The sequence below is a fragment of the Gobius niger genome (genome assembly GCF_951799975.1).
Source record: "Gobius niger genome assembly, chromosome: 9".
NCBI lineage: Eukaryota > Metazoa > Chordata > Actinopteri > Gobiiformes > Gobiidae > Gobius > Gobius niger.
In genome coordinates, this window is record NC_136860.1 from 31,366,531 (window position 1) to 31,393,503 (window position 26,973).

Below are 26,973 nucleotides of genomic sequence, written 5' to 3' on the forward strand. Positions count from 1 at the left end.
GACCCAATAGGCCACGCCTGTGTCAGTCTGTGTTGCCAGATCGAAGCATTGAATCCCTGTATATTTTAAGCCTATGTCCACGCTCCGACAGCAGTTCATCCTAAACACAGCGCTCCAAAACGCCTCCGCAGTGATGTTGTGTATGCAGTCCAGTGCAGTGAGGAGTGTAGAGACGTGTACAGGTGAGACCAAGCAGCCTCTACGCAAGCGCATGTGTCAACATCGACGCCCAAGCTCCTCTGGACAGGACTCAGGATGTCCATATACTGGACAGGGGGGAGAGGTGGTTTGAGAGGGCCAACACGGGCCAACACGGAGACGCTCATGCATGCTTTTATCACGTATCCACTACTGTAATGCCCTGCTTTGTGGTCTTCCCAAAAAGAGGATCTCAGGTTTACAACTTTTACAAAATTCAGCAGCTCGTGTCCTGACAAAGACCAGGAGGCGGGACCACATTACACCGGTTATAGAATCACTGCATTGGCTCCCCGTGTGTTTCAGGATCGATTTTAAAGTTCTTGATTTAAATGTCTTAATGGTCTTGGTCCTTCTTATCTCTCAGAACTGCTTTTACCTTACGAACCTTCACGGCCCCTTCGCTCCTCCGGCAGAGGTCTCCTAGTTATTCCTAAAGTCAACAAAAAGACTCAATATTACGGCCCTCGCCTCTGGAACCACCTGAGGAGGAGCTCAGGGCTGCGGAGAACGTTCATGTTTTTAAGAGCAGCTCAAGACCCACCTTTTTAGCTTAGCCTTTAACTGACTAATCTATTTATTTAATCCTAATATATAAAATGTATATATATGGGAGGTTGTGCCAGACGTATTGTTTTAAATGTTGTAATCTGTAAAGCACTTTGTGATACCTTTCGGTATGAAAAGCGCTTTATAAATAAAGTTTGATTGATTGATTGATTGATTGATTGATTGATTGATTGATTGATTGATTGATTGATTGATTGATTGATTGATTGATTGATTGATTGATTGATTGATTGATTGAGAGGGGCGTAAAGGAGGCCATGTTAAAGTGGAGAAGTCCTCTCTGAACAGGGGGGGGGGGGGGCTAAGGCACAATTTGTCTATTACTTATAGTGCTGTTCTAAAGACAATACCTCACAAGTTTGAGAGCGAACATCTTTCCCCCTTAGACTAAAGGGGATTGCCTCAAAGGGAGGTTTTGCATCTAATCTGGCAACACAGACTGACAAAGGCGTGGCCTATTGGGTCATCACCTACAGCTGTATATATAAGACCAGGGCTCAGTCTCAAAGTCCTGACTGATAGTGACTGTTGAATTGTTTTAGTTGATATAACAACAAATCAAAACAAAAAAAGTCCAGCTGGAATATTAAATTTTTTAAGCATGTATGAATATGTTTTTGACCACGAGAAAGGAATTGAACATTTTCAGTTCAGTTTGACTGTGATAATATTCTGAAGAATGTTTGTGGCCAAGAGTCCTCATGACTGTTCTTAGGGTTTGTCCTTCCAGAAAAAAAACATTTTCAGCTCAGAACTGATTTCGTGAATGCCAAAAACCTGCGTAAAACGGTCATAATTCACTTGTAGTCCATTAAAAATAAAATTAAAGGACGAGACAATTATAATGGCATTTTAAAAGACAGTCATGCCAGTGTCTAGACAAGTCAGACTCTCACATTTTATATTTGTGAAGGACACTGTTATTTTATTTTCAATCGACACATAAAGCTGTATATTAAAGAAAGCTCCTAGTATGGCCTGTATGGACTGTACTCTGACGGTGTAAAATTAAGGGTGGGAAAAAAAACACCATATTACAGTAATACCACTTATGTTGCCAAATGTCCAGATTAAATAATAGTAATCCTTTTCCAGATGCTCAAAGTTTCTTTACGATTTCATGCATCATCCATTGACTCTTTGGTGGTGTGTGGCCAAAAGCTGCCTTGGGCAAAACTGAAGCCAGGCTGCCAGTCTACGCCATCAGCCCCTCCGACTACAACCAACCGCTCACCCAAAGGTCTTCCATCCCGGCACTACCCAAACCAAACCCTGCAGACCAAACAACATCAGGCTTTAAGAATTGTGGTTGTAAATCTCTTTCTTCATTGTTATTCCTTTACTTCTGTTATGACTGGCCAGGCTGCAATCACACATCAAGTAAAAAGCTGAGTTATTTAGTTGAACTGACCACAGATGTCCATATAGAAAAAAAAAAGACACGTCACAATGAAAGCTAATATTTCCAATTTGCGACAAAACAAAACCCGCTCCAAGCATGTCAAAGTCTGGCTAACAGAAGAAAATGGATGCCGTGTACAGTACGACCTTCTCTCTTCGTCCACAGTCTCTTTCCGTCACATCTTCGTCAGCACAGAGTTGCTCGCAGTATGAGCACCAGGATGAGCGAGAGCCCCAGTGTGCTGGAGTGGGCCGTGGGAGCGGTGGAGGAGTTGTGTGAGCGTTTCTTCTGTTTGGGCCCGTTGCACAGCGGGGTGTTGCAGCAGGAGATGCACACAGAGTTGAGTTTGCCCGTGCAGAACTGCTGGTATCCCGCCGAGGCGATGAGGCAGGCTCCGGACGACGCGCACGACTTACGGTAGTGGGTCCCTGCAAAGAGGAGAACAGAGGAGGAGGCGTTCAATACAAGCTATAGCTGGTGAGAGAAGCATTGGACGGACAGGGCCGTGGTGCAGTGGAGATGTAGCGATGTAAAGGTGGGTAGAGTAACCAAAATATTTACTCAATTAACGCTACTTTGAAATAATTTTACACAAATAAAATGTAGTTACCCAAATTCAGTAGTATAGTATGGGCCCCCTTTAACTTTTCGACATTTTGCCATACTATGGACCATAAACATAAATATATTTAACCTCTTAACTCCCACCTGGACGGATCCCATTTTCTTCAGTTTGGCTTTACCCTAATCAAAAAGCTTCTTGGCAAAAAAGCACCAAAACGGACATAAAAAATGAGAAGAAAACAAGGATGTGAACACAACAAAAAAGTGACAAAAATTCAACAAAAATGTGACAAAAACTCAGCCAAAAAGTGACAAAAATTCAACAGAAATGTCTTTTCATGGACGCATCTCTGTAGTAAAAATGAACATTCTTCCCCGCATTAATTTTATAAGCTCAATGATCCCTATTTCCCCTACTAAAGGATACTGGGAAAAGTTGCAGTTATTAGCTGCTAATTTTATTTGGTGCAATAAAAAGCACAGAGTTAAATTATCAATATTACAAAAAGCAAAAAAAGAAGGGGGGAGTTAATGTACCTAATTTTAAATGGTATCACTGGTCATTTGTTCTCCGCCCCTTGAGTCACTGGTTGAACCCATCATCAACTGTTTCTTGGAGACACTTAGAGGAGAACCTTGTGTTCCCTCACAGACTCCAAGATTTTCTGTTTGCAAATATTCCTTCAAATGATTGCACCAAATATGGCTTAGTTATCAGTGAAATTATTAAAGTTTGGAATAATATAAGGAAACATTGTAACATCCAAGCCAAATGGTTCTCTCACTCGCCAATCTTTCATAATCTTTTACTCAAAATAGGAGAGATCCCTATTTCCTTTCCTCAATGGTCTCGTAAAGGTGTCCATAATTTGAGTCATATTTGCAACTCTTCAGGTCTCCTGACATTTCAAGACTTACAACAACGGTACGATCTGCCAGGATCAAGTTTTTTCTTCTATCTCCAATTGCGGACTGCAATGCGCACTTATGGGGTCCCATGGAACAGTTGTCCACTTACTCACCCATTGTACTCAACTCTACTTACCTCTCACAGAACAGTTTCTCAACTGTATCCTATATTGCAATCAGCACTTGATGAGCCTATGCGTGTTCTCCAACTGTGGAAAGAAGAACTTCCTCATCCTACAAATCTAAATTGGAATATGATTTGGCAAAATATGCAGTTATCGTCAAGAAATCCTAATCATCAGGTTATTCATTTCAATTTTATCCATAGAACAAATTTTAACTCCCTACATTCTACTCAAAATGAAAGTGCTACCTTCCCCCAATTGTACATTTTGCAATCTCAAAACCCAAGGCACATTTATGCATATGGTTTGGGACTGTCAAAACATTAAAACTTTCTGGATGGGTGTTTCGAAAACACTAACAGACCTGTTGCTGAAGAATATTCCCTGCACTCCTGAAGTTTTACTCCTCAATGATAGCTCCACTCTAGACCTCAATGTAATGGAGAAGCGTGTATGGTTAGCTGGTCTTACAGCAGCCAAACGAATACTTGCTTGTAGATGGAAGACACCACACTTGGTCACCATGCAAAAATGGCTTAGTGATTTCTTAGATTTGGCAAAACTGGAACAATGGGCCTCACAAATGCATAATGCAAGCTCAAAAAATATAATTTTCTGGGACAAAGTATTTACTGCTATAAATCCTGGGATGTTCCATTGAACATCTATATCTTTGATCTCACCACTGTAATTTTACTATTGTATCTCCGCATCTACGTGTCTGTTTAATCTTGGTTCATTCAATTATGGGTATGAAATGGACAGTACAAATAACCATCGAATGTTAATGATGAATTTTGTAAATAGAAAATACCATGGGGTCAGGGTCCAGGGGTGGTGGGGGAGGGGGGGTGGGTGTTGGGTCCCAATGGTTGGGATGGGGTAGCATACCTTTGAGTTTGCAGTATGTATCTGCGCTTTTTTTGTGTGTGTGTGCATCTCTCGCTGTACTATACACATGCTGAATATGTGGATTCTCACCCCTACACTTTAATGGAAAATTAATAAAAAATTGATCACAAAAAAAAAAAAATTCAACAGAAATGTGACAAAAATTCAACAAAAATTTGACAAAAACTCAACCAAAAAGTGACAAAAATTCAACAAAAATGTCACAAAAACTCAGCCAAAAAGTGACAAAAACTCAACAAAAATGTGACAAAAATAAGAAAATAAAAAAAAAACATAACAAAGGTGCCACAACACAGCAACAACGCGAGGAATCAGTTTTGTGGGTCTTAGCTTTCAAATGAGGTGTTACACAGGCCTATATAATGGCCAAAGAGGACAGAATGCATTTGGTTCAGGCGGGTGGTAAGAGGTTAGTCGAAATTTTAGGTGAAAGACACACACTAAGTGACACACAATCGTGAAGTGAAATGAAATTTATGAATAAAAAAATGAAAAATGTGAGCACAGGCCCGGTTTCCTTTTAGTGCAACCAATTGCCTTCAGAAATTGCCTGATGGTTTCAATTAATATATTTGTTTATGGCCCCTCCTGGAACCGCCACCTTGACGTGGTGGAGGGGTTTGAGCCCCCGAATGATCCTGGGAGCTCTGTTGTCGGGGTGTTCGTGGCCCTGGTAGGGTCTCCCAGGGCAAACAGGTCCTAAAGGTGACGGGTCAGACAAAGAGCGGTTCAGAAGCCCCTTATGAGACCAACAGGCCTGAGAATCGTGAGGCCGTCCTTCTGTGGACCCACCACCTGCAGGAGGAGCCATACGGGGCTGGTGGAATGTGATGTGGGCAGCTGTCCGAGCCACGACCCGGCAACGGAAAAGTGGAAGAAAATGGATGGATGGATATTTGTTTATGGTCCATAGTATGTAGCACTAACCACTGCGCCGCCGTACTGCCCAGAGTAACTGTTTGAGAGTAAAAGTCTGATTTATGTTTCAATTATGACACAAAACATGCTATAATGTTTCCAGAGAAAATGTATTGAAAACATATAGTTCAGAAGAAAAGGTCAAAGACAAAGTACATTTACTGTATATTAGGGCGACATAAAGCTTTTGTAACTTGTAAGGGTAACTGAGTACGGGGCCAATACACACAAAAATCCTGTCGCCTCTGCACCTTTCCAATACCTGGTGCCAATTTCCTGTCCATTATACCTGCTGTGTCTCCCTGGATGAAGGTAAACCTCAGTGTCCCATAGGAGCAGGAGGCACAAACACACAAGACAGTGAGAAAGTGTCCTTTAGTGATAAAAAGGTGTTTGTGATGATTAACAAATACTGTAATGGCAAAAAGTGTAACTCCCTCTCTTTAAGAACAAGTACATGTTTCTTTTTCCCAAGTGTAGGAGCCAACAAACCGCCTTCTTAATGGAATTTTTTCAAGATTGTAATCCAACAAGCCCCTTGAAAAGTAAAAAAAACAAAAAAAACAAGGAGTTTTAGATAATTCTGATGCAGAAAGTGTGCCTTGGATTGTTTTGTTTCCTCTCACTAGTGAAACATTCAACCGGGTGCACTGAGTAGAGGTTTTAAAAATGCAGCCACACCTTTATTTAGGCCTGGAACCATAATCTCTCTCTCTAAAATAAAAAAAATCAGGTTTGAAATCTAGGAGTAATCGTGGACTCAGACCTGAACTTAACCCCTTAACTCCCACCTGAACCGAGCACATTTTCTCCAGATTGGCTTTACCCCAGTCAAAAAGCTTCTGGAAAAAAGGTGTGAAAATGGCAACAGAACTGAGACGAAAACAATGATGGAAATGTGACAAAAAAGTGAGAAAACGTTGACAAAAAAGTGACGAAAAATGGATGAAAAAGTGGCAAAAATGTCACAAAAATGTCACAAGAAATTGACAAAAAATGGACAAAAATGTGACAAAAATGTGAAAAAAAAAGACAAAAATGTGATAAAATGTGACAAAAAAATGACAAAAATATGACAAAAAAAAGATTTAAAAAAAAGATAAAAATGTGAGAAAAAAATGACAAAAAAATGACAAAAAGGTTACAAAAATGAGTTGAATATCCAACAAAAAAATTATGGAAAAAAATCTGATAACGTGAGGAAAAAGATCCTCTCGGTTCAGGCGGGAGTTAAGAGGTTAAACAGCCACATCGAAGCAATAACATCAGCAGCTTTTTACCATCTGAAAAACATGGCTGAGATCAGAGGAATAGTGTCCAGACTTAAGAGAGACTTATCCATGTGTTTGTCTCCAACAGGTTAGACGACTGTAACGGCCTACTCACTGTTAGAGCTGCAGTACATCCAGAACCAGGAAATACAACCATATTAGTCCAGTGCTCCGGTCTCTGCACTGGCTTCCTCTCGCTCAGAGAATAGAATTTAAAACATCTCTGCTTGTGTGTGTTTTTTCAGTACATCTCTGACATGTTACAGCCGTATGAACCATCTCGGACGCTGAGAACTTCAGGGAGGGGTCTCCTGGTGGTTCCCAGAGTCAGAGGATGTGATTCAGGCCTCAACTCTGACAATGTTCAAATCCAGGCTGAAAACAGTTCTTTTTACCCATGCATATGACAACTGAAAGTATTTTATCTGCACTCTTGCATTTTACTGTAATTGATACATTTTTATATTGATGTTTTATTGATTTGATCTGTTTTCTTGTAATTTTATGCAACTGTGAAGCACTTTGAAATGCCTTGTGTATGAATTGTGCTCTACAAATGAACTTGAATCAAGGGTTAGGGTTCTGATTAGGGACATGAACGGCAAATGTGGTCTAAGTCGTGTTTCACTCACACAGATCTCCCACATATTGTTAGAAACTAGAAGGTCTTAGCTTTGAAGTGAGCTATCACACTGGAGTATATGCTGTAAACTCCCCAGTTAATACACTTTAAGATTTGGATATGCATGATTGCTAACCCTAAACTTAACCTTAACCCCTTAACTCCCACCTGAACCGAGCACATTTCCTCCAGTTTGGCTTTACCCCAGTCCAAAAGCTTCTGGAAAAAAGCTGTGAAAATAGCAACAAAACTGAGACAAAACAATGATGGAAATGTGACAAAAAAGTGACAAAAAAATGATAAAAAAATGGCAAAAATGTCACAAGAAATTGACAAAAAATTGACGAAAAAATGACAAAAAATTTTTTTTTTTAAATGACAAAAATGTGACAAAAAAAATGACAAAAAATGACAAATATGTGACAAAAAAAGACAAAAAATGTGACAAAAACATTACAAAAATGTGACAAATATTTGACAAAAATTTGACAAAAAATGACAGAAATTTGATTTAAAAAATAACGAAAAAAAGGACAAAAATTTGACAAAAAAATATTACAAAAAATTGACAAAAAAATTACAAAAATGAGTTGAATACCCAACAAAATAATGATGAAAAAAAAAAATCCGATGACGTAAGGAAAAAGGTCCTCACGGTTCAGGCGGGAGTTAAGAGGTTAAACTGGCAGATTAAAGCAGCTCTAATGTAAGTTATAGAAGCTAAATGTGCGGTAAAAAACTAAATCTGGTTTAGTAACCTGCACTTAGATTAGATTTACATAGTTTACTTTGTTATTTGACCTCGATCCATCACATCAAATTAACAATTATAATGAATACACTACAGAATATTTTGTTTTTGTATCTTGAAACTCCAAAATTGATCGTATTTCCCACTTAGAGTTTTCAGATATTCTCCAGTTTGCATTGCATCGCCTCTGGCTCGGTTGTAACTGATTCATTGCCTTGTTAATATGTTAAAATAATTGTATCTCTTAATGAATCCGCCCTGAGTATACAGTGAGAGACTGAAAATGCCTGAAACCAGCCCGGCCTGATCTACACGGCTCGTACAGTATTTCACAAACAGGAGGATTTCCATATGCAATAATCTGTCATTTGTTACGAGCATAATTAATGTGGCCGTCTCTAAACTTCTCATCACACTCGGGGCTCAGGGGTCTTTTACGTCCTCCGCTCGTCTCCGCGTTATGAGCCCGCGTTAATTTGTGGGGAAACTTTTTAGCGAGATTTAATGAGATGTACACAGCTGAGCGCACAGGGCGAAGCGATGACTGCAAGTAGTAAAAACAAAATGGATAGCTGCTCCTAATGAGAAATCCACCCAATAAATCAAACCATCAGAAAACGGCAAAGTCGGAGGAGTTTTAAAGTGACAGAAAAATAACGCTGTGTGCTGCGAGCTCTCGACTCCGGGGCCGGGACTCGACAGTGGGATGGGGTTGTGTAACAGTTTAGAGTGCTACTACACAGCCACTTGATTTATTCAATCGACTACTATTATAATTGGAGTACTCCTCTTGTCTTATATTAAACTTTTAAACACTGTAGTGGTAAAAAGCTTCATCAACTTTTGCTATGCACGAAAAGCTGCAATTACATGATTTGTTTTGATTTTGTATCTTTATATAAATGACTTTATACATAAGATACCACTATTTTACTATTTAATCGTAATCGAGCCTCAGGATCTCGTCTCTGCTGTTTGCAGACGATGTTGTTCTGTTGGCTTCAACAAACCGGGACCTTCAGCTGCTCTGGGGCGGTTTGCAGCCGAGTGTGTGGCAGCCGGGATGAGGATCAGCACCTCCAAATCTGAGGCCATGGTTCTCCACCGGAAAAAGGTGGTTTCCCCTCTCCAGGTCGGTGGGGAGTCCTTACCTCAAGTGGAGGAGTTCAAGTATCTCGGGGTCATGTTCACGAGTGAGGGACGGATGGAGCGTGAGATCGACAGACGGATCGGTGCGGCGTCAGCAGTGATGCGGTCGCTGTATCGGTCTGTCGTGGTGAAGAGGGAGCTGAGTCGGGGCAAAGCTCTCGATTTACCGATCGATCTACGTTCCCACCCTCACCTATGGTCATGAGATTTGGGTCATGACCGAAAGGACAAGATCACGAATACAAGCGGCCGAAATGAGTTTCCTTCGCAGGGTGGCTGGGCACACCCTCCGAGATCGGGTGAGGAGCTCAGTTACCCGGGAGGAGCTCGGAGTAGAGTCGCTGCTCCTTCACGTCGAAAGGAGCCAGCTGAGGTGGCTAGGGCATCTGTTTCAGATGCCTCCTGGTCGCCTCCCGCGGGAGGTGTTCCAGGCATGTCCTAGTGGGACAAGGCCTCATGGAAGACCCAGGACACGGTGGTGGGACTATGTCTCCGAGCTGGCCTGGTGTCGCCTCGGGGTCAGAACAGCTGGAGGAGGTGTGTGTGGACCGGGAAGTTTGGGCATCTCTGCTGAGACTGATGCCCCCGCGACCCGGCCCCGGATAAAGCGGAAGAAAATGGATGGATGGATGTTTTTTTGTTTATTTCTCACATTTTCTGCCTATGTGTTTCTAATTAAATTTCTCCATTGTGAGATCAATAAAGGCTATCTTATCTTATCTTATCTTATCTTATCTTATCTTATCTTATCTTATCTTATCTTATCTTATCTTATCTTATCTTATCTTATGAACATGAATACCTTTGCAATTAATTGAATCCTTTTTTGCTCTTTTGTGATTTTGTTTCAGGTTTTGGGCCAAATTCTTAACTGTTAAGACTTAACACATGCACCTGTAAACAAAAGAAAAAACGAATCTTCACAATAACATGTAAACACAAAAGTAAACAAACAGCTAGTGTATGAGCTAAAGACATTTGAGACCTACAAATAAGCCACACATGCCTTCTGTCCGTACAAGTGTTCTGGCTAATGGACTTTGCGCTCTTTCCAGAAGATGGTGAAAGACTGTTGTGGAGCGGAGGGAGCTGCGCAGGAGGAAGAGGATGGAGGAGGAGCTGACCAGTGCAGGACACCACGCTCTGAAACAGGGACAAACCCAGGAGGCGCTGCACCGTTTCAGAGGATCAGAGGAGGATTTAAGGCAGGTTTCCTCTGGGTGCTACAGTTTCCTCTAAACATGCTGGTCAGGTTGACCCACAGTGGTGGTGCGGCTCAGTCACAGCGGCTCAGGACTAAGCCGCTGTGACTTACAACACTATGTTGTTGTACGATTGTACAATGACAAATAAAGCACTTATTCACTCACTTATCACACGTTTTTCATGTTTTTCCATAGATTTATTGTAATTTCAAGGGCCATTTTCTCTAAATTGGGAACGGGACTAAACATGTTATCTTCTTCTGCCGTCTGCTTTATATTCTTTGTGCCGCTGCCTAAAATAAGTGAATAAATGAAATTAATAAAAAAGAAAGATGAATGAAAAATGCATTGGTGCAACAATATCTCCATGTAAGTAGCACCTACAGAATTCAAAATTGAACTGAACAATATTTTTCAAAGGTTTTTCCAGAGGGATTTATTGACTTTTGGATTTCAAAAAAGTTTGGCTTTACCCCTGTCCAAAAGCTGAAAAAAGAAACAAAACTGAGACGAAAACAATGATAGAAATGTGACAAAAAAGGTGAGAAAACATTGACAAAAAAGTTACAAAAAATTGATGAAAAAATGACAGAAATGTCACAAAAATGTCACAAGAAATGGACAAAAAATTGACGAAAAAATTGACAAGAAATTAACCAAAAAATGACAAAAATTTGACCAAAAAATTGACAAAAATGTGACAAAAAATGACAAAAAATTGACAAAAAAATTGACGAAAAAATTACCGAAATGTGACAAAAATGTGATAAAAATTTGACAAAAAAAATGACAAAAATGTGATAAAAAAATGACAAAAAATTGACAAAAATGAGCTGAATACCCAACAAAAAAATGATGGAAAAAAAATCTGATGACGTGAGGAAAAAGATCCTCTCGGTTCAGGCGGGAGTTAAGAGGTTAAAACAAAACCAGAAATCCATAATCGCCTCTGAAAAAGCTTGTAACTAATATGTCACAAAATAAAACCATGAATTCAAACCTGGCTCGATCCATTATTCAGATTCCGTCGCCGAAATAAAATGACAGAAAACCTGCAATACATTTTCTTCTCATATTTAGGACAGTAATTTACAGCAAAAGCTTCAAATGGATATTTCTGAATTTAAAAAGTCACCCTATTCACCTGCAGTGTCCCGCCTTAAAAACGACAGAAAAATAAAGCTCTGTTGTGGTTTTGTAACAATATAACGTGCCATTATGCAGCCACTTGATTGATTAGTACAACTGGTATTTCTACTGTGCCTCTACTACTATACTACTACTACACTTTTCCTTTCTAACACTTGGCGAGAACCCACTGCTGGTTTGGCGCCTCAGTCTGTGCAGAGTTTTATTATCAAAGTAAATCTAATGTGACTGAGCGTTGAGGTCTTGACAGTTGGTATATGGCCGACATAAAGATGACACCGAGATTAATGAGAGAGAGAGAGGGATTGTGGAAGGAAATAAAGTTGTTATGATGTTTTGTAATTACTGAAGTTTGACAGATTTAAGTTCTAGCTCTTTTTATGGTACACAGTGTCAGCGTCGCCGCATGAATTTAACCCGCGGTGGGTGGACTTGTACTTCCAGTCATCTGTGAGTCAAACACAACCTGATACCTGTTCAAGCTCAAGCAGTTCGTGTAAAGGAAGTCCATCTCCTTTCCTCTGGTATTGTCATCTTGGAATAAGCCCATGCCATCAGGGAAGAAAGAAGAAATCCATTGATGGAATAACCTGGTCAGGATGTTCTTTGGACCCATAGTGTAGCTGAACCTAGACCTGACCAACTGCAGCGACCCCAGAACCTTACACCCCCCCACAGGCAGGTGGCAACCTTTTTTTGGTAGTGTATATAACTAGGGCTGCACAATATATCGCAAATAACATCGGATCGTGATATTAGGTGATGCAATATATATCACATCATCACTAAAGCCTTCATCTGACTGAGATCCACACATTTTCTGCCCAAAAAATGCGCTGAATTTACAAATGTGTATAAAAGGTTGTTTAGTTCTAGTAAATTAAATTTGAGTCTTGTTTTTTGGCACAATTTGTTGAAAAACTAGTTACTTAGGATTTGTGTTTAATTAGAATGGAACATATTGTGTTGAAATGCTTGAGTGAAATATGCGCAATATTACACAGCCGTGTCGCACATCACAAGTTACTTCAACATCATTCAGCCCTAATATAGACCCTGACTCCACCACAGCAGCATTTTCTTCTTCTTCTTCTTCTTCTTCTTCTTCTTCTTCTTCTTCTTCTTCTTCTTCTTCTTCTTCTTCTTCTTCTTCTTCTTCTTCGTCTCCTTCTTCATCTCTTTCTTCTTCTCCTCCTCCTCCTCCTTCTTCTGCTTCTTCTTCTTTTTCTCCTCCTCCTTCTCTTTCTTCTCCTTCTTCTTGTCCTTCTCCTCTTCTTCTTCTACTTCTCCTCCTCCTCCTTCATCTCTTTCTTCTTCTTCTACTCTTCCTCCTCCTTCTTTTTCTTCCTCTCCTCCTCCTCCTCCTTCTTCTTCTTCTTCTTCTCCTCCTCTTATTTCTCCTTCTTCTTCTCTTTCTTCTTCTTCTCCTCCTTCTCCTTCTTCTTCTTCTTCTTCGTCTCCTTCTTCTTCGTCTCCTCCTCCTCCTTCATCTCTTTCTTCTTCTCCCCCTTCTCCTCCTCCTCCTTCTTCTTCTTCTGCTTCTTCTTCATTTTCTCCTCCTCCTTCTCTTTCTTCTCCTTCTTCTTGTCCTTCTCCTCCTCCTCTTATTCCTCCTCCTTCTCTTTCTTCTCCTTCATCTCTTTCTTCTTCTCCTCCTTCTCCTCCTCCTTCTTCTGCTTCTTCTCCTCCTTCTCTTTCTTCTCCTTCTTCTTGTCCTTCTCCTCCTCCTCTTCTTCTTCTTCTTCTTCTTCTTCACTAACAGCTCATGCTCAAAAGGGAGATGTTCAGTTCAATAAAGTGTTTCACAGAAATCTCTTTGCGATGAACTGGATACAGAGAAACGAGTTGTGGAATGAAAGCATGTTTGTCCTCCTTTAGTAAATAAAGGTCCATCCATTATAAAGCATTTGTATCAACTTGATGAAATTACCGGCTGGTGTGTTCGCATTTCTGTGAAAGTGACCCTGCGAGTTCTGAAATGTGAAGAACTGAGATGCTGCAATTATGTTAGGAGAGTTAGGAGTGAGTTTGGACCATCACTAACATTTAATTTTGGTGGTTTCCTCTTTCATCAGTTATAGGGCCTTTAATTGGGTAAGACGCTTCACCCGCCTTGTGGTTGAAGGTCATCAGTCGCTTTAATCAGTTTACCCAGGGCAACTGTGGATTCAAACATGTGTCCATGACCAAGTGTAGGGACTGAATGGATAAACCATGAAATTGGGACTATAACATATAGAAAACCACCTAAAGTATATGATATTTATTAGGGCTTGGAAGAGATACTTTTACACAGGACCAATGTGTATTGTAACTTTGATAAGATTAAAGCAGTACTAACTTGTTTAACTTAATAAATCCTTTCCCTAGTCCCTCTGGGGGTAATACAAGTGTTAATGGGATGATTGGAGGGTCTTTCATCTCCCCCCGGTGTCTCTGTCCAGAAAACCACAATTGCAACTTCCCTGTACCGGGTTGAAGGCGCAATACACACGAATGGAATCGCGAAGAAGAAGCTAGCAGGCTAACGGGAAAAGCTAACTGTGGGCTAGCACCACTTAAACACCACTTACAGCTACGTTTGAGTGAACAGAATTATCTCCATTGTGTAATTGGATGAACAATATCCCTCTCTCCCTTTGTCTTTTCTGTCAGCGTAGTATTTACTCATTGGTATTTAATGAGTAAAAAATCATAGCAACCTCTAGGGCAGGGGTGTCCAAACATTTTTCATGTGGGGCCGCATATTGAAGCGTACACGGGGTGAAGGGCCGTAGATTGGTAGTTAGTGCTGCAAAACCTTCGACTAGCAGAGGTTTAATTTGTGCCCCATACCTCTATTTAAGCTTAAAACCTTCATGCCAGCTCAGTCTCACAATAAAAAGTTAGTTGTTAGGTTAGAAATGTATAGAATCATTACATTTCAGATAAAAAGGTCCATCTCTGGTGATGTGTACCGATACAGCAAGAGGCCGAGGGCCACCATAAATTAGTCTGAGGGCCGCATTTGGCCCCCGGGCCGCACTTTGGACACCCCTGCTCTAGGGGCATGAGTTACTTATAGCACTGCTTTAAAGCCACACTGCGGGACATTCCAGGCTACATCGCAAGCGCAACAAACAACTCAAGACATGAACAACATTGCCACACAAACAACACACCTTTTTGGCTACTTGCAGTCAACGATTTAATGATATCCTGCTCCAATTTTTTTTTATTTTTGTAAGTTTTTTCATCAATAAAAACAACCATAAACTAATTAATGCTTTTTTTTCCATTCTAAAAACAACTGAAATGCTATGTATATATAAGTACAAGATGGGTTTCCTAAAAATATAACCTGACATTTGGTGAAATAAGAAAAAAAAAGTGTCTTGAAGTCGACCAACAGCACTGCCCTCTTCCATCCTGGCAGGATTCTAGACACTTTTGGGCCACATGAACATAGATACAGACGGCATCTCTGGAATCGCCCATATATGGTCATGTTTGAAAACAGTTAAGGGGGAAAACAATTTGGAGAAAAATCGAAACTTTCTCTAGTTATTCAAAAACGACTTTAGTTTTCTACTAAATAAACATACAAAGACATGGAGAAGAGCAAAGTGGTTCAACAGCCCATAAATACATTAAAAAAGCGGAGAATGCTAACATGACGCTACACGTTTAGCATCGTGCTAATGCTAACGCTAGCTAACGCTTGCTATGACTGCTGTTTTTTCACTTCTACAGAACAATCTGCTGTGAATAAATATCCATATGGACCTGATTTACACTTGACTTTATTTGTATGTGATAAATAAGTTCATATTCCACCAGAAAATGGCTAAAATGAACAAAAAATTGTGTTTCCCAAAAGATTCTATTTTCCCCCTTGGAGAGGCCACGCCCCCTTCTATGATGAGATGCCGTCTGTATCTATTGTCACAGCCTTAAGTTGTCCCGTTTTGGCCGGGAAACTACCCTATTTTGCCCATATCCCTGTGTTCATTTTCTCCCGTAAGTTTTCCGTATTGTTATAAAATAGAAAAATAAAGATTCTGTCATTGGCCTCGCGAGAACTGCCACCTGCAGAAGCCTGAGTGGCAGCTGTCACGAGGTCGCGTAGCTGTCAAATCTCCCGTTTCGGCCGGGAAACTACCGTATTTTGGAGCTTGGTTGGGCTGGTGGGACGGCTCGGGCGCTATAGAAAATGTCCCATATTTTCAAATCCAAAACTTGACGGGTATGATCACCACCAGATGTCACCATATCCAGCGCCTTTAAGCTTCACACTTGACCTTGTCTTTGTTACACGTCACACGCCTCCTTTAACCCCTTACCTCCCACCTGAACCGAGCAAATTTTCTCCAGTTTGGCTTTACCCCAGTCCAAAAGCTTCTGGAAAAAAGGTGTGAAAATAGCGACAGAACTGAGACGAGAAAACAATGATGAAGATTTGACAAAAAAGTGAGAAAAGTTTGACAAAAAAGTGACGAAAAATTTATGAAAAAGTGGCAAAAATGTCACAAAAAGGACAAAAAAGTGACAAAAAAATTACAAAAAAGGGAAAAAAAAATAACAAAAATGTGATAAAAATGTGACAAAAATTTGACCCAAAAAAATACAAACACTAGACGAAAAAATGACAAAAAAAAATGATGAAAATGTGACAAAAAAGTGAGACAAGTTTGACAAAAAAGTGACGAAAAATTAATGAAAAAGTTGCAAAAATGTCACAAAAAGGACAAAAAAATTGACCAAAAAAATGACTAAAAAGTGACCAAAAAATGACCAAAAAAAAAGGACAAAAAAATGACAAAAAAGTGACCAAAAAATGACCAAAAAAAAGGACAAAAATGTGACAAAAAATGACCAAAAAAAAGAGTTAGAAAAATGAGTTGTATACCCAACAAAGAAATGATGGAAAAAAAACTCTGATGACGTGAGGAAAAAGATCCTCTCGGTTCAGGCGGGAGTTAAGAGGTTAAGCTTCACACTTGACCTATGTCTTTATTACACGTCATACGCCTCCTTTAACACCCTTTCAAAGGTAATTTAAAACATGAAAAGAAACACTGCTTTGGTAATCGCACCTTCGTTCGACATTCAGAGACTCAAATGGATGTCAGCGTCGCCACGGAGCACTTTCTCATTTCCTTTGGCCCGATACAGTAAATTAACTTCTGTGAATTGCGAGAGCTAATTTAGATAAGGCGTGGAAACAGGAGGCAGCAGCTCTGCAGTCATCAGGTCTTTATCGAGTCGAGAGACGCCGGGAACGGGACACAGTGACCTTCACATCACATAAGAAGGACCCACGATGCTTAATATGGACGATATAAACGCTGCAATGAAGATTTGTCGATTAAAGCTGGTCAATTCTTTTACGATAAACATTAAGATAGTACTTTCTGACAGGTTCTGTTATCTTTTGTTCTCTGCAGAGCTCCCTGTTCACTCAAATTTTAAATCTCCAATCTCAAAATCTCCCATTTCCACATCTAGCTTGTTTGGCTACCCGCATATTGTCCTGCTTTTGTGCAACAACCACAATTTCGGGACAATGGTGCGTGTAGACAAGGGGAGCAGCTGATTGCAAAGGAGATCTGAGCAAATAGTACTAGTTTTCTTATGTGAGCTTCTGTCAGTTCACCCCAGGGGCAGCTGTGGCTACATATAATGTTTACTGTAACTCACGACTTCAGAGTTAAACGCCTTCCTTTTGAACCAGATAAAGTGCTTGTACTAAGAGACGTTATGCTGATTTTTAGCAGGATTGGATCATCTTCAAATGCCTCCATGTAATTCGCATTGTTTTGCTTATAAGATGCATGTACTTAAACTTAAAATAAAACAAATATTGCTTAAATGGGCTATACATAGTTTAAAAATGTTAAAATTCAGTATTTTCCTCCCCCTACACGTTCCAGCCATGGCCTAATGTGTAGAATGACCCAAACCTGTTCCCCACAACTGCCTCTAAAATCCTGCACTGTCACTCAGAAAGTTGTTACAGCGGGTCCGAAGTGCCGTCATGCATGAGCTTAATATAGAAGCTGCAGTTACACGTATGACCTGAGGTGGCAGTAGTGAGCGTAAAATGGCCAACTTGCATCTAGTCTATTTAAAGTGCATATGACACATTAACTAACCTCTTACCACCCGCCAAAACCAAATGCATTCACTCCTCTTTGCCATTGTCGTCATTTTTTATTTCCCTTATGTGTTTTTGTCACTTTTTTATGGCACTCTTGTTACTTTTTTGCTGGATTTTGGTCAGTTTTGTTGGGCAGTCATCTCATTTTTGTCAAATGTTCGTGACTTTTTTTGTCACCTTTTCGTCAAATTATTCACATTTTTTTTGTCAAATTCTGATCACTTTTTCATCCATTTTTTCCTCAATTTTTCGTCAAATTTTTCTCACTTTTGTCAATTTTTTCTCAATTTTTTGTCCCTTTTTTCACATTTTCCTCATTGTTTTCGTCTCAGTTTTGTTGCTATTTTCACACCTTTTTTCCAGAAGCTTTTGGATTGGGGTAAAGCTGGAGAAAATGTGCTCGGTTCAGGTGGGAGTCAAGGGGTTAAAGTGGGGTTTAAGAGGTTCACATGGTCCACATTTTCTCAAAATTAACACAAATTCTTTTACATTTGTATAATGTGAGACAGTTTTTCCGCTCAGTGGATTTCTTAAGATTATAATTGTCCCTTGTGGAGCATTTTCTGTGACTTCTGTCTGAAAAAAGCACCTGAATATAAAGTTATAAGTTATGTTGATTGTACAATGGGTGACAAAAGGGGCATAATGAGCCCAGAGAGAAGTCTAATGATGTTAAAAATCAACCTTAAGCGCAGCATATGGATGTTTTTAAAGCATTTATCTCTGTATTTTGTTTTCTATTAGCAGACTTTTACACCTGTAATTACCTCCATTAGACTGGACTCTGTGAACCCAGCTGTGAACTCTAAATCACTCACAGATCAAATAAAAGCAAAGTTTGGATTGAATATAAATGCCACGGAAGTAAATGGAGGTGGAAACAATATAATGCATTAGTCTGGCATTGCTCACCCAGACTCTCAATGCTTTTTAAGTGACTGTAAGACAGACACGCACCTGATAGTAACGCAGCTGCTATTGTGCATCAACAATCTGTAATGCACTCACGCGGGGAGGTATGTGAAGTGTCTTGCTCAAGGGCACAGTGGTTACTAGAAAGTCAGAAGGTTAAAACTGACAACCTTTCACCTGGAGCCAGTGTTGCACTAACTATCTATAGACTAAACTAGTCTAAAAGTTCACATTTGTGAGTGTGTCTGTGGGCTTTGGTTTAAAATACACACGTATGGATCTACTTTTTTTTTTTTTTTTTGGAAAGCGTGACATGACACACACATTTATAAACTACTCCAGGTCCAAACCGTTCACAGTTCCATAGTGTAGGGTATGAGGGTTTATTAATCAATTAATTTGTATATTAATTAATTAATAGGTTGTAGATTAGCCTTAAAATTTAACGGGGCACCAGTTCTAAAAGCGAACAAAATAAAGTAAGAATAGGAGGCTAAACTACAGATTTATCTGAAGGAAATGAGGTCTTGGACGTACACATGGACCCTTATTCTGGAATAATAAACATAGACATTACCAAAGCAAACTGTGGTTTATGGAGGTTTAATGATCAAAATCAATTAACAGACGGCATTAAATATTAAAGTGCAAACAGAATAACCTAGAAGGCTAACAGGATGAATAATCAGATAAAATGTTCTAAAATTGTATCTGAGAGTCAGTAAGGTGGTTATGTGAGTCTTATTGAGCTAGGTCTGTGAGATACGCTTACGACCGTGAGAAAGGTTTTCCACGCCAACTGTGGTCAGGCGTCCGGCGTTCTGGGTGGTGATTCTCCAGCTGACGCAGGCGCGGCCTTGTCTGCAGCTCCTCTGGCCTTGGGCGTCAAGCAAGACTCAAATTGGTTTCGCTGAAAGCTCAGCGATCAAAAATGTTGTTGTCTTGTAGGAAAAATGCAAATGTTCTTAAAAGAAGTAACTGGTAGTTACAAAATCACGTCAACTGACGGGCTCAAACTTAAAGTTCTTGTGGTCCATCTGAGACAAAGGAGAGGTCAGAGTTCAGCGGGGGATGTCATGCCATGTGCTCCCGTCCGTCTCTCTCTCTCCGGTCCAACTCAACTCAGAAGCGGTTTCAGAAAAGAAGAGCAAGGGTAAGGGGAGTTTCTGGCTATTTCTCCTTCCTTTATACCAAGGGGGCGGCCCCTTTTTCTCCGTGGATTCGACCAATCGACATTCAGTCCGTAACTCGATATGACGATCCCAAGTGGGAATGTCTTTGGGAGAGAATTCAAGAAATACATTTCTATTGCGATAAACACATTAACAACTTCACAACTTTCCAAACAACATTTCGACAGTATGTTTGTACATTGCGTCTTTGTTGACCTGGGGAAGAATTCATCATTAGAACAGATTGGTTGAGTTCATTCTCACTGTCCGTGAATTAAAGAATTGGATTATTACTCAAATCAGAAGTTTGAGATTCAGTCTTTAGTCCAATTCGAAGGTCAATAGAGAGTTCTCCTCTCTGGTTTTGAAGGTTAAAGGATAGATCGTCACAGTCTTAATTTCCTGAACTGTATTCGATCTTATCAGCCATTCACAAGACAGGAAGTGACGACATTCCAAAGGTCATAAAATGGCCTAGGAGTTTTGGAGTGGGGGTTGAGCTGCTCTCTGGAATGCGTTAACAATGGCGAAAGGCAATAGGCGAACCTTCACACGCTACAGTCCCCTCTTCGTGGCAGGCTCCACCCTACGGCGGAGGTTGGCACGCCATTTCCGTGATGTGATGGGATGGCCGTTGACTGAAGACGATGCCCGATGTTCATTGACACAGAGTCGGCTCAGGTGTTTGCTAACTGTGGCAATATTAGGCTAAATGTGTGTAGCAATAGGCAAGTGTGTTTACAGACTAGGTTTAGTCTTACGTGTTTGTTGCTGTGGCTACAATCTTAGCTAGAAGCTACATGTGTTGCATTGTGTGCAACTATGCACGACTTAAGTCCTAAGGGTTCAGGTTTGACACCTAAATATGGAAAAGCGGTAGAAGCGCTAAATGTACTGAGGCGGTCCATTGGAAAACAAAGTCTCTAGAGTTGCTGATATCTAAGGCTGCGAGTTCACCAAGATTTCCTTTACAACAAAAGATTTTGCACAATGGATTGAAAAGTCTTAAGCAATACTTGAGCATTGACAACTGACTGCTGATTGAATGGTATTCTGTTGTCCAGAGTTTAACTGCAGTCAAACTGAAAACAAAGCCTCAATGGTTATGACAGCATGCATAGAGGATAGCAGAGGTTAGTAAAAAGTTTAAAGTAGCTCCCCCCTTTGGTTAGAGAAGGAATTGCTATTGAAAAACTTTAGTGATTGCTATTGACACTGAATAGACTGGCTAGTGTCTATTTACAAACAGGAGCTGTGTTTCCTGTTTATTTACAAGTGTGCATCTGGAGCACCAAGTTCATCTGTCCAGTGGACTAGATGTTTTGTTTCAGAGCTTGGAGGCAGTTGCGATAACTTACCTTGTTCCCTGATAACTTACCATGCCATACTGGTTTGGTAATGGCAGGTGTTAAGTGTCTCTGTTTTTGGAGATCGTTCTGTTTATCTCCAAACCTTTGGTTTGTGGGCTTTACCCATTTCTTCAGACCTGATGTCTGACATTGGCTGCAGGTTGACCTGTTAATCGTGCCTTTATCATATGCATTTGTATATGCATGTGGGCAGCAGGATTCCTTTTGCCTTATTTCTCGCATTGTCTGAGTGCCTTTGTGGGCCGACAGAGAGGATTTATGTGCTTGAGCCAGCGCTACCCCCCTGTGGTTCGGGTGCACCATGAGCATAAGAGAAGTGAGTGTGTCCGGGCCAGGCTGGACCCGTTGGCGGGACCAAAGGCCGAAAACATGAGGTAAGGATCGTTCACAAGCAGCGTCTGTGTTAGGGACGACATTGGAGAAAGCATCAGACCGAGGTGAGGCAAGGTCTGATAAGAATGAGCAGGGAAGCTCAGAAAGGGTGGAGGAGGGGGTTGAGGCGGCCAATGAGGCAGCGTGAGGGGCCACAATGGAAGATAGGGTGGGAAGGGTGGGAAAAGGCTGAACAGAACCTGGCCGGGTGTGCTGGGGTTCTAGGCTAGCCTTTACAGCGTTGTCATCAATGACTGCCTGCTTGGATAAGATCTTCAATGAACTTTGAAGTTCATTGTTTTGTCTGGGGTCACAAGGGTGACCTTGAGTCTTCTCTGGGTGCATTTGTGGACAGTTCAGCTCAGGTAGAACTGTGTCCTTGTACAAGAAGTTGGTTTGGGGTCTCCAGACGTTATTCTGAGACTGAGTTGGGTCAGAACCTGACTTCTTGTGTTTGTAGTCCTTATGTTTTGGGACAGGTGTATGTGTTAGAGTGGCACACTGAAAGATCTCACCATAGTTTCCTGGATGTGAGAAAGGCCAAGGTTTCAGCACCTGTGCATAGAGTATTGATTCTTTGAAATCAATAAGAGGCTCAAATCGATTGAGGAGATCCTTTCCGATAAGGAGAGGCATCATATCAAGTGGAGACACAAAGAATGGATGGACCACTGTCATCGGTCCAATTGTCAAGCGAATGTACGCCATTTCTGTGAATGCAGTTTGAATGTCTGCATATGGCTGGATTTCAAGGAAGCAAGAGTGAAGATTTATTTTTCTTCTTTTATGTTGTAGTGCTTCCTGAATTTCACTAAAAAGAGAGGTTGACATTATGCTGACGTCAGCACCTGTGTCAAGCATTGCTTCCTCTTGGAGAGCATTCTCAATATTGGTTGGCATGTAAAATTTTCCAGCCAAACCTTTTTCAGTGAGATTACACAGAAAACGTTTGAAAGGTTGTTTAATTGACATTTTATCACAGCTCTGATGGATTAAAGAGGCTAATGAGGATAGCTCAGCTTTACCATCATTGTCTGGAGTTTGTTCAATAAAAGTGTCATTTTCAACACTGAAGTGAGTCAGATCAGTTGAGCTGTCAAGTTCACTGACTTGGTTTTGAAAGCCATGATTCTGATTTCTTTCATGTTCTCCTGACGAGAAGAATTGAGAATTTTTGTGTATTCGGAGATGCTTTGTGCTATCCCGATTTCCTCTGTTCTTTCTGTGATGAGTGTAGTGACCCCCCTGTTGGAGATGCTGCTTTGTTTGGCACTGTTTGCCATAGGCGGGGTTTTGCCTACACTCAAGTTCAGGGCTGGAGAGCAGCGTTTGCTTATGCTTCTCATTTGTCTGTTGACATTGGGCCGGTTTTACTTCACTTTTGCGTTTCTCTGCTGGAGAAGAACGCATGTTTGAACTGCTTGACTTGCAGTTTTGAGTTCTTATCTGTTGTGAGTTCTTTAACTCGAGATTAAGAACTAGGGAAGGTTCTGGATGTTTTATCATCGATTGTTTGTGTTTCATGAAAGCACGCATCGCTAGTTCACGAAGCTGGTAGCTCGTTTGAGTAGCGGGATCTGCGGTGATGCCAAGGTGGTACTTTGTTGTGGGATGAAGATTTAGAACAAAAAGTGTTTTAAAGTGGAGATCTTCCTCCATCTCAAGTTCATTTGAACTAAAGTAGGCATCGCGCAGTCTGCAGTAATAAGCCTGTGGAGACTCTTGTCGAGTCTGCTTCACATTTAAGGCTGCAGTTAGGCCAGTAGTCAGGCAGTTTGAGAACTCTTTTGTGAGAGCTTGGCAAAGGCGACCATAGTCTGCCTTTGTGTGACGCGCCTGTCTATCAATGAAACTTCCCACATTTCTACTTGAAGTAAACCTGATTAGGTAAATTCTATCTTCTGCCGTAGAGTCTGGAAATCTACGCAGGTAAAAGTCAATGTCATTTAAGTAGGTGCTTGTGTCGTTAGCACCATCAGACTTGGGATCAAAGCGAATGACATGTTGTGCAATTCTGTCAAGATCTTTGATTGGAACACGATATCCACGCTCAAACTCACCAGTGGAGATCTTGACGGGATCGTTTGTTTCCTGTGAAGCATAACATTGATAAGGTGGCTCAGAGATGAGCCTGTCCAACCGCTGCAGGCGCGGTGGCTTGGGGTTCAATGTTAAAGCAGGTGGAGGAGAAAAGTCCCTGAAGAACTTATTTGTTTTCTCCTGAAGTGTTCCCGGGGGATACACTTGAGATCTTACTCCTTTTTCAGGAGGATCTTCTTGCTCTCTTTTAAAGCTCTTTTCTTCCTCACTGATCGTGCGCCGTAGCGTCGTGTGATCTGTTTTAATCTGAGCTGCTGTAAGCTGGCTCTGAATGTGAGTTTGTTTTGTTTTGTCCTTTTCTTGGTTTTCTTGGAGAATCAAAATTTCCGATTTTAAATCTCTTACCTCTAGGGTGGCTTTATTGAGCAGGCACTCAGACCTGTTAAGGTTTTGAGTCGTCCTGTCTAGCTCAGCATGGGCTGTCACTAGCTCCTCCTCTCGTTCCGAGAGGTTTCTGCTAGTTTTGTCAAGTTCTGAATCTGCAAATTTCAGTTCTTGCTCTTGCTCGAAGAGTTTTTGTCCTACCTCTTGCTGTTGGTTTTCTAGATGTTTAGTTTCTTTGTCATTCATAAGCTTTGCATTCTCTTCTTGGAGAGAGGCATTTTGTGATGCAAGTTCATCATTTTGTCTCCTTGTGTCAGTCAATGCTTCTTGTGTTTGTTTAAGTTGTAAATGCATTGCAACTGCCATTTTAGCTAACAATGTCAGGTTCTCCTCTTGTTTTCCTGTAAGTGATGTTATACTTACTAAAGATGTAATTATGGATTCAAGTTCAGAGGGATCTGTTCCCTGCATTTTGTCTACACAGTCAAGGACGTCTCCCTGGCCTGGTCTGTAGACAGCGGCTAGGTTTCCTGGAGGCATGTTGCTTTATCAAAACTCAGACAACTTTAAAGTCTGACTTGACCTTCTGTGGGTCACAATGAAACAAACCAGTTTTAATTGTGCTTAACTAAAACCAGGGTTGATAGATGGAATGAAGCAAGACATGAAAGGAGAATGGGACAAAATGAATGAGAAGAAAGGGCATGGACATTTTGGAGAGTGATTATTGAATTAAAATCAAATTAATTAATTAAATTCAATATCAAAATTTGACTTAACTGATAGGTGACTGTCCAGCAGTCAGTCAGTTAAAAATGATTTCAAGAGGTGGATGAAAATTCACTAAGTTTTACTTAGAGAGGGTAAATATGAATTGAGCCCTTTAGCTTAAAAATTGTAAAATTTTATGCGTTGCAATTTGAAATTGCAATTTAAATTGCAAGGCTGAGCATTGGTCTAGATAAAGGCAAATAAGAGCTTGTAGTGTGGCCACAAAACAAGTCATTAAGTTAGACCCAATCAGAGAAGACCAGTTAAAGCCGAAGACAAGTGTTAGTCTTGAGAAGGAAGAACAGTGCAGTAACTGTTAAAGATGGAAAAGGACAATGTTTTGGCTTTATTTCCAATAAAACAACAGTAAACTAAGGTACAACTGAATGTTTTATAGTTTAAGTTTTATTGTCTAAGTTACTCAAGTAAAGCTTACTTACTTGGAAGAGAGCGTTGTGATCAAAGCTCACTTAAAATCACTTCTGCCTCTGTCTCCTCCTTCACGGTAGGGGGCAGAGATAGTGGCACAGCCTTCGGTAGGCGGGCTCTAAGGAAGTGATGTCATTAAGACCGGCCCACTCTGGGGGATGATTGACTCATTCTGGCGCCAAGGGCCAGGGGTGAAACATCTCCTTGACCAGAGCTGTAGGGAGGGGGTCTAGGGTGTTATCTGTATCAGGAGGGGAGAACAGTTTAACACCAGTGCAGTTTCAAGTTACAATTTCTGGAAAACTCGCAGACAAATTATATTACTTACTGCAAAATACAGGTAATTTTTAATACTGGAAAATTCGCAGCTATTAAAATTTGATTACCTTAAGGCCTTTGAGAATTGTGCTTTTGATAGCACAAAGAGAACATGCATGTTTAAAAATCACATTTAAAGTAATGTGCTGCGACCTGTAAACGGTAGCATTGAGAGAGAGTTGCGCAGAGAGTTTTGTTTTCAATGGACACCTTTAAAATGCATTTTTCATTCTTTTTCAACAACTTTTTGATAAGATTGAACCTCAAAGTTTGCTTTGGAATGATCAGTGATCATTAATAACAGATAGAGTTTATGACGGCTCACACGGGGGCGCCAAATAGATTATATAATGCTCGCACGGGCGGCATCAGATTAATGAATTAACAGAATAACCTAGAAGGCTAACAGGATGAATAATCAGATAAAATGTTCTAAAATTGTATCTGAGAGTCAGTAAGGTGGTTATGTGAGTCTTATTGAGCTAGGTCTGTGAGATACGCTTACGACCGTGAGAAAGGTTTTCCACGCCAACTGTGGTCAGGCGTCCGGCGTTCTGGGTGGTGATTCTCCAGCTGACGCAGGCGCGGCCTTGTCTGCAGCTCCTCTGGCCTTGGGCGTCAAGCAAGACTCAAATTGGTTTCGCTGAAAGCTCAGCGATCAAAAATGTTGTTGTCTTGTAGGAAAAATGCAAATGTTCTTAAAAGAAGTAACTGGTAGTTACAAAATCACGTCAACTGACAGGCTCAAACTTAAAGTTCTTGTGGTCCATCTGAGACAAAGGAGAGGTCAGAGTTCAGCGGGGGATGTCATGCCATGTGCTCCCGTCCGTCTCTCTCTCTCCGGTCCAACTCAACTCAGAAGCGGTTTCAGAAAAGAAGAGCAAGGGTAAGGGGAGTTTCTGGCTATTTCTCCTTCCTTTATACCAAGGGGGCGGCCCCTTTTTCTCCGTGGATTCGACCAATCGACATTCAGTCCGTAACTCGATATGACGATCCCAAGTGGGAATGTCTTTGGGAGAGAATTCAAGAAATACATTTCTATTGCGATAAACACATTAACAACTTCACAACTTTCCAAACAACATTTCGACAGTATGTTTGTACATTGCGTCTTTGTTGACCTGGGGAAGAATTCATCATTAGAACAGATTGGTTGAGTTCATTCTCACTGTCCGTGAATTAAAGAATTGGATTATTACTCAAATCAGAAGTTTGAGATTCAGTCTTTAGTCCAATTCGAAGGTCAATAGAGAGTTCTCCTCTCTGGTTTTGAAGGTTAAAGGATAGATCGTCACAGTCTTAATTTCCTGAACTGTATTCG

At 40.7% G+C, this 26,973-nt stretch overlaps 1 protein-coding gene across 1 annotated transcript in view; it reads right to left on the reverse strand.

Moving 5' to 3' along the window:
* Positions 1-2,312: 2,312 nt before the first annotated feature.
* LOC306968189 (ly6/PLAUR domain-containing protein 1-like) overlaps positions 2,313-26,973 on the reverse strand; it is a 49,744-nt gene continuing 25,083 nt past the window's right edge. Inside the window, exon 3 of the mRNA XM_079563512.1 lies at positions 2,313-2,598. Within this exon, the coding sequence (XP_079419638.1) occupies positions 2,357-2,598 (242 nt within the window). The 3' untranslated portion in view covers positions 2,313-2,356. The remainder of the gene's footprint in view (positions 2,599-26,973) is intronic.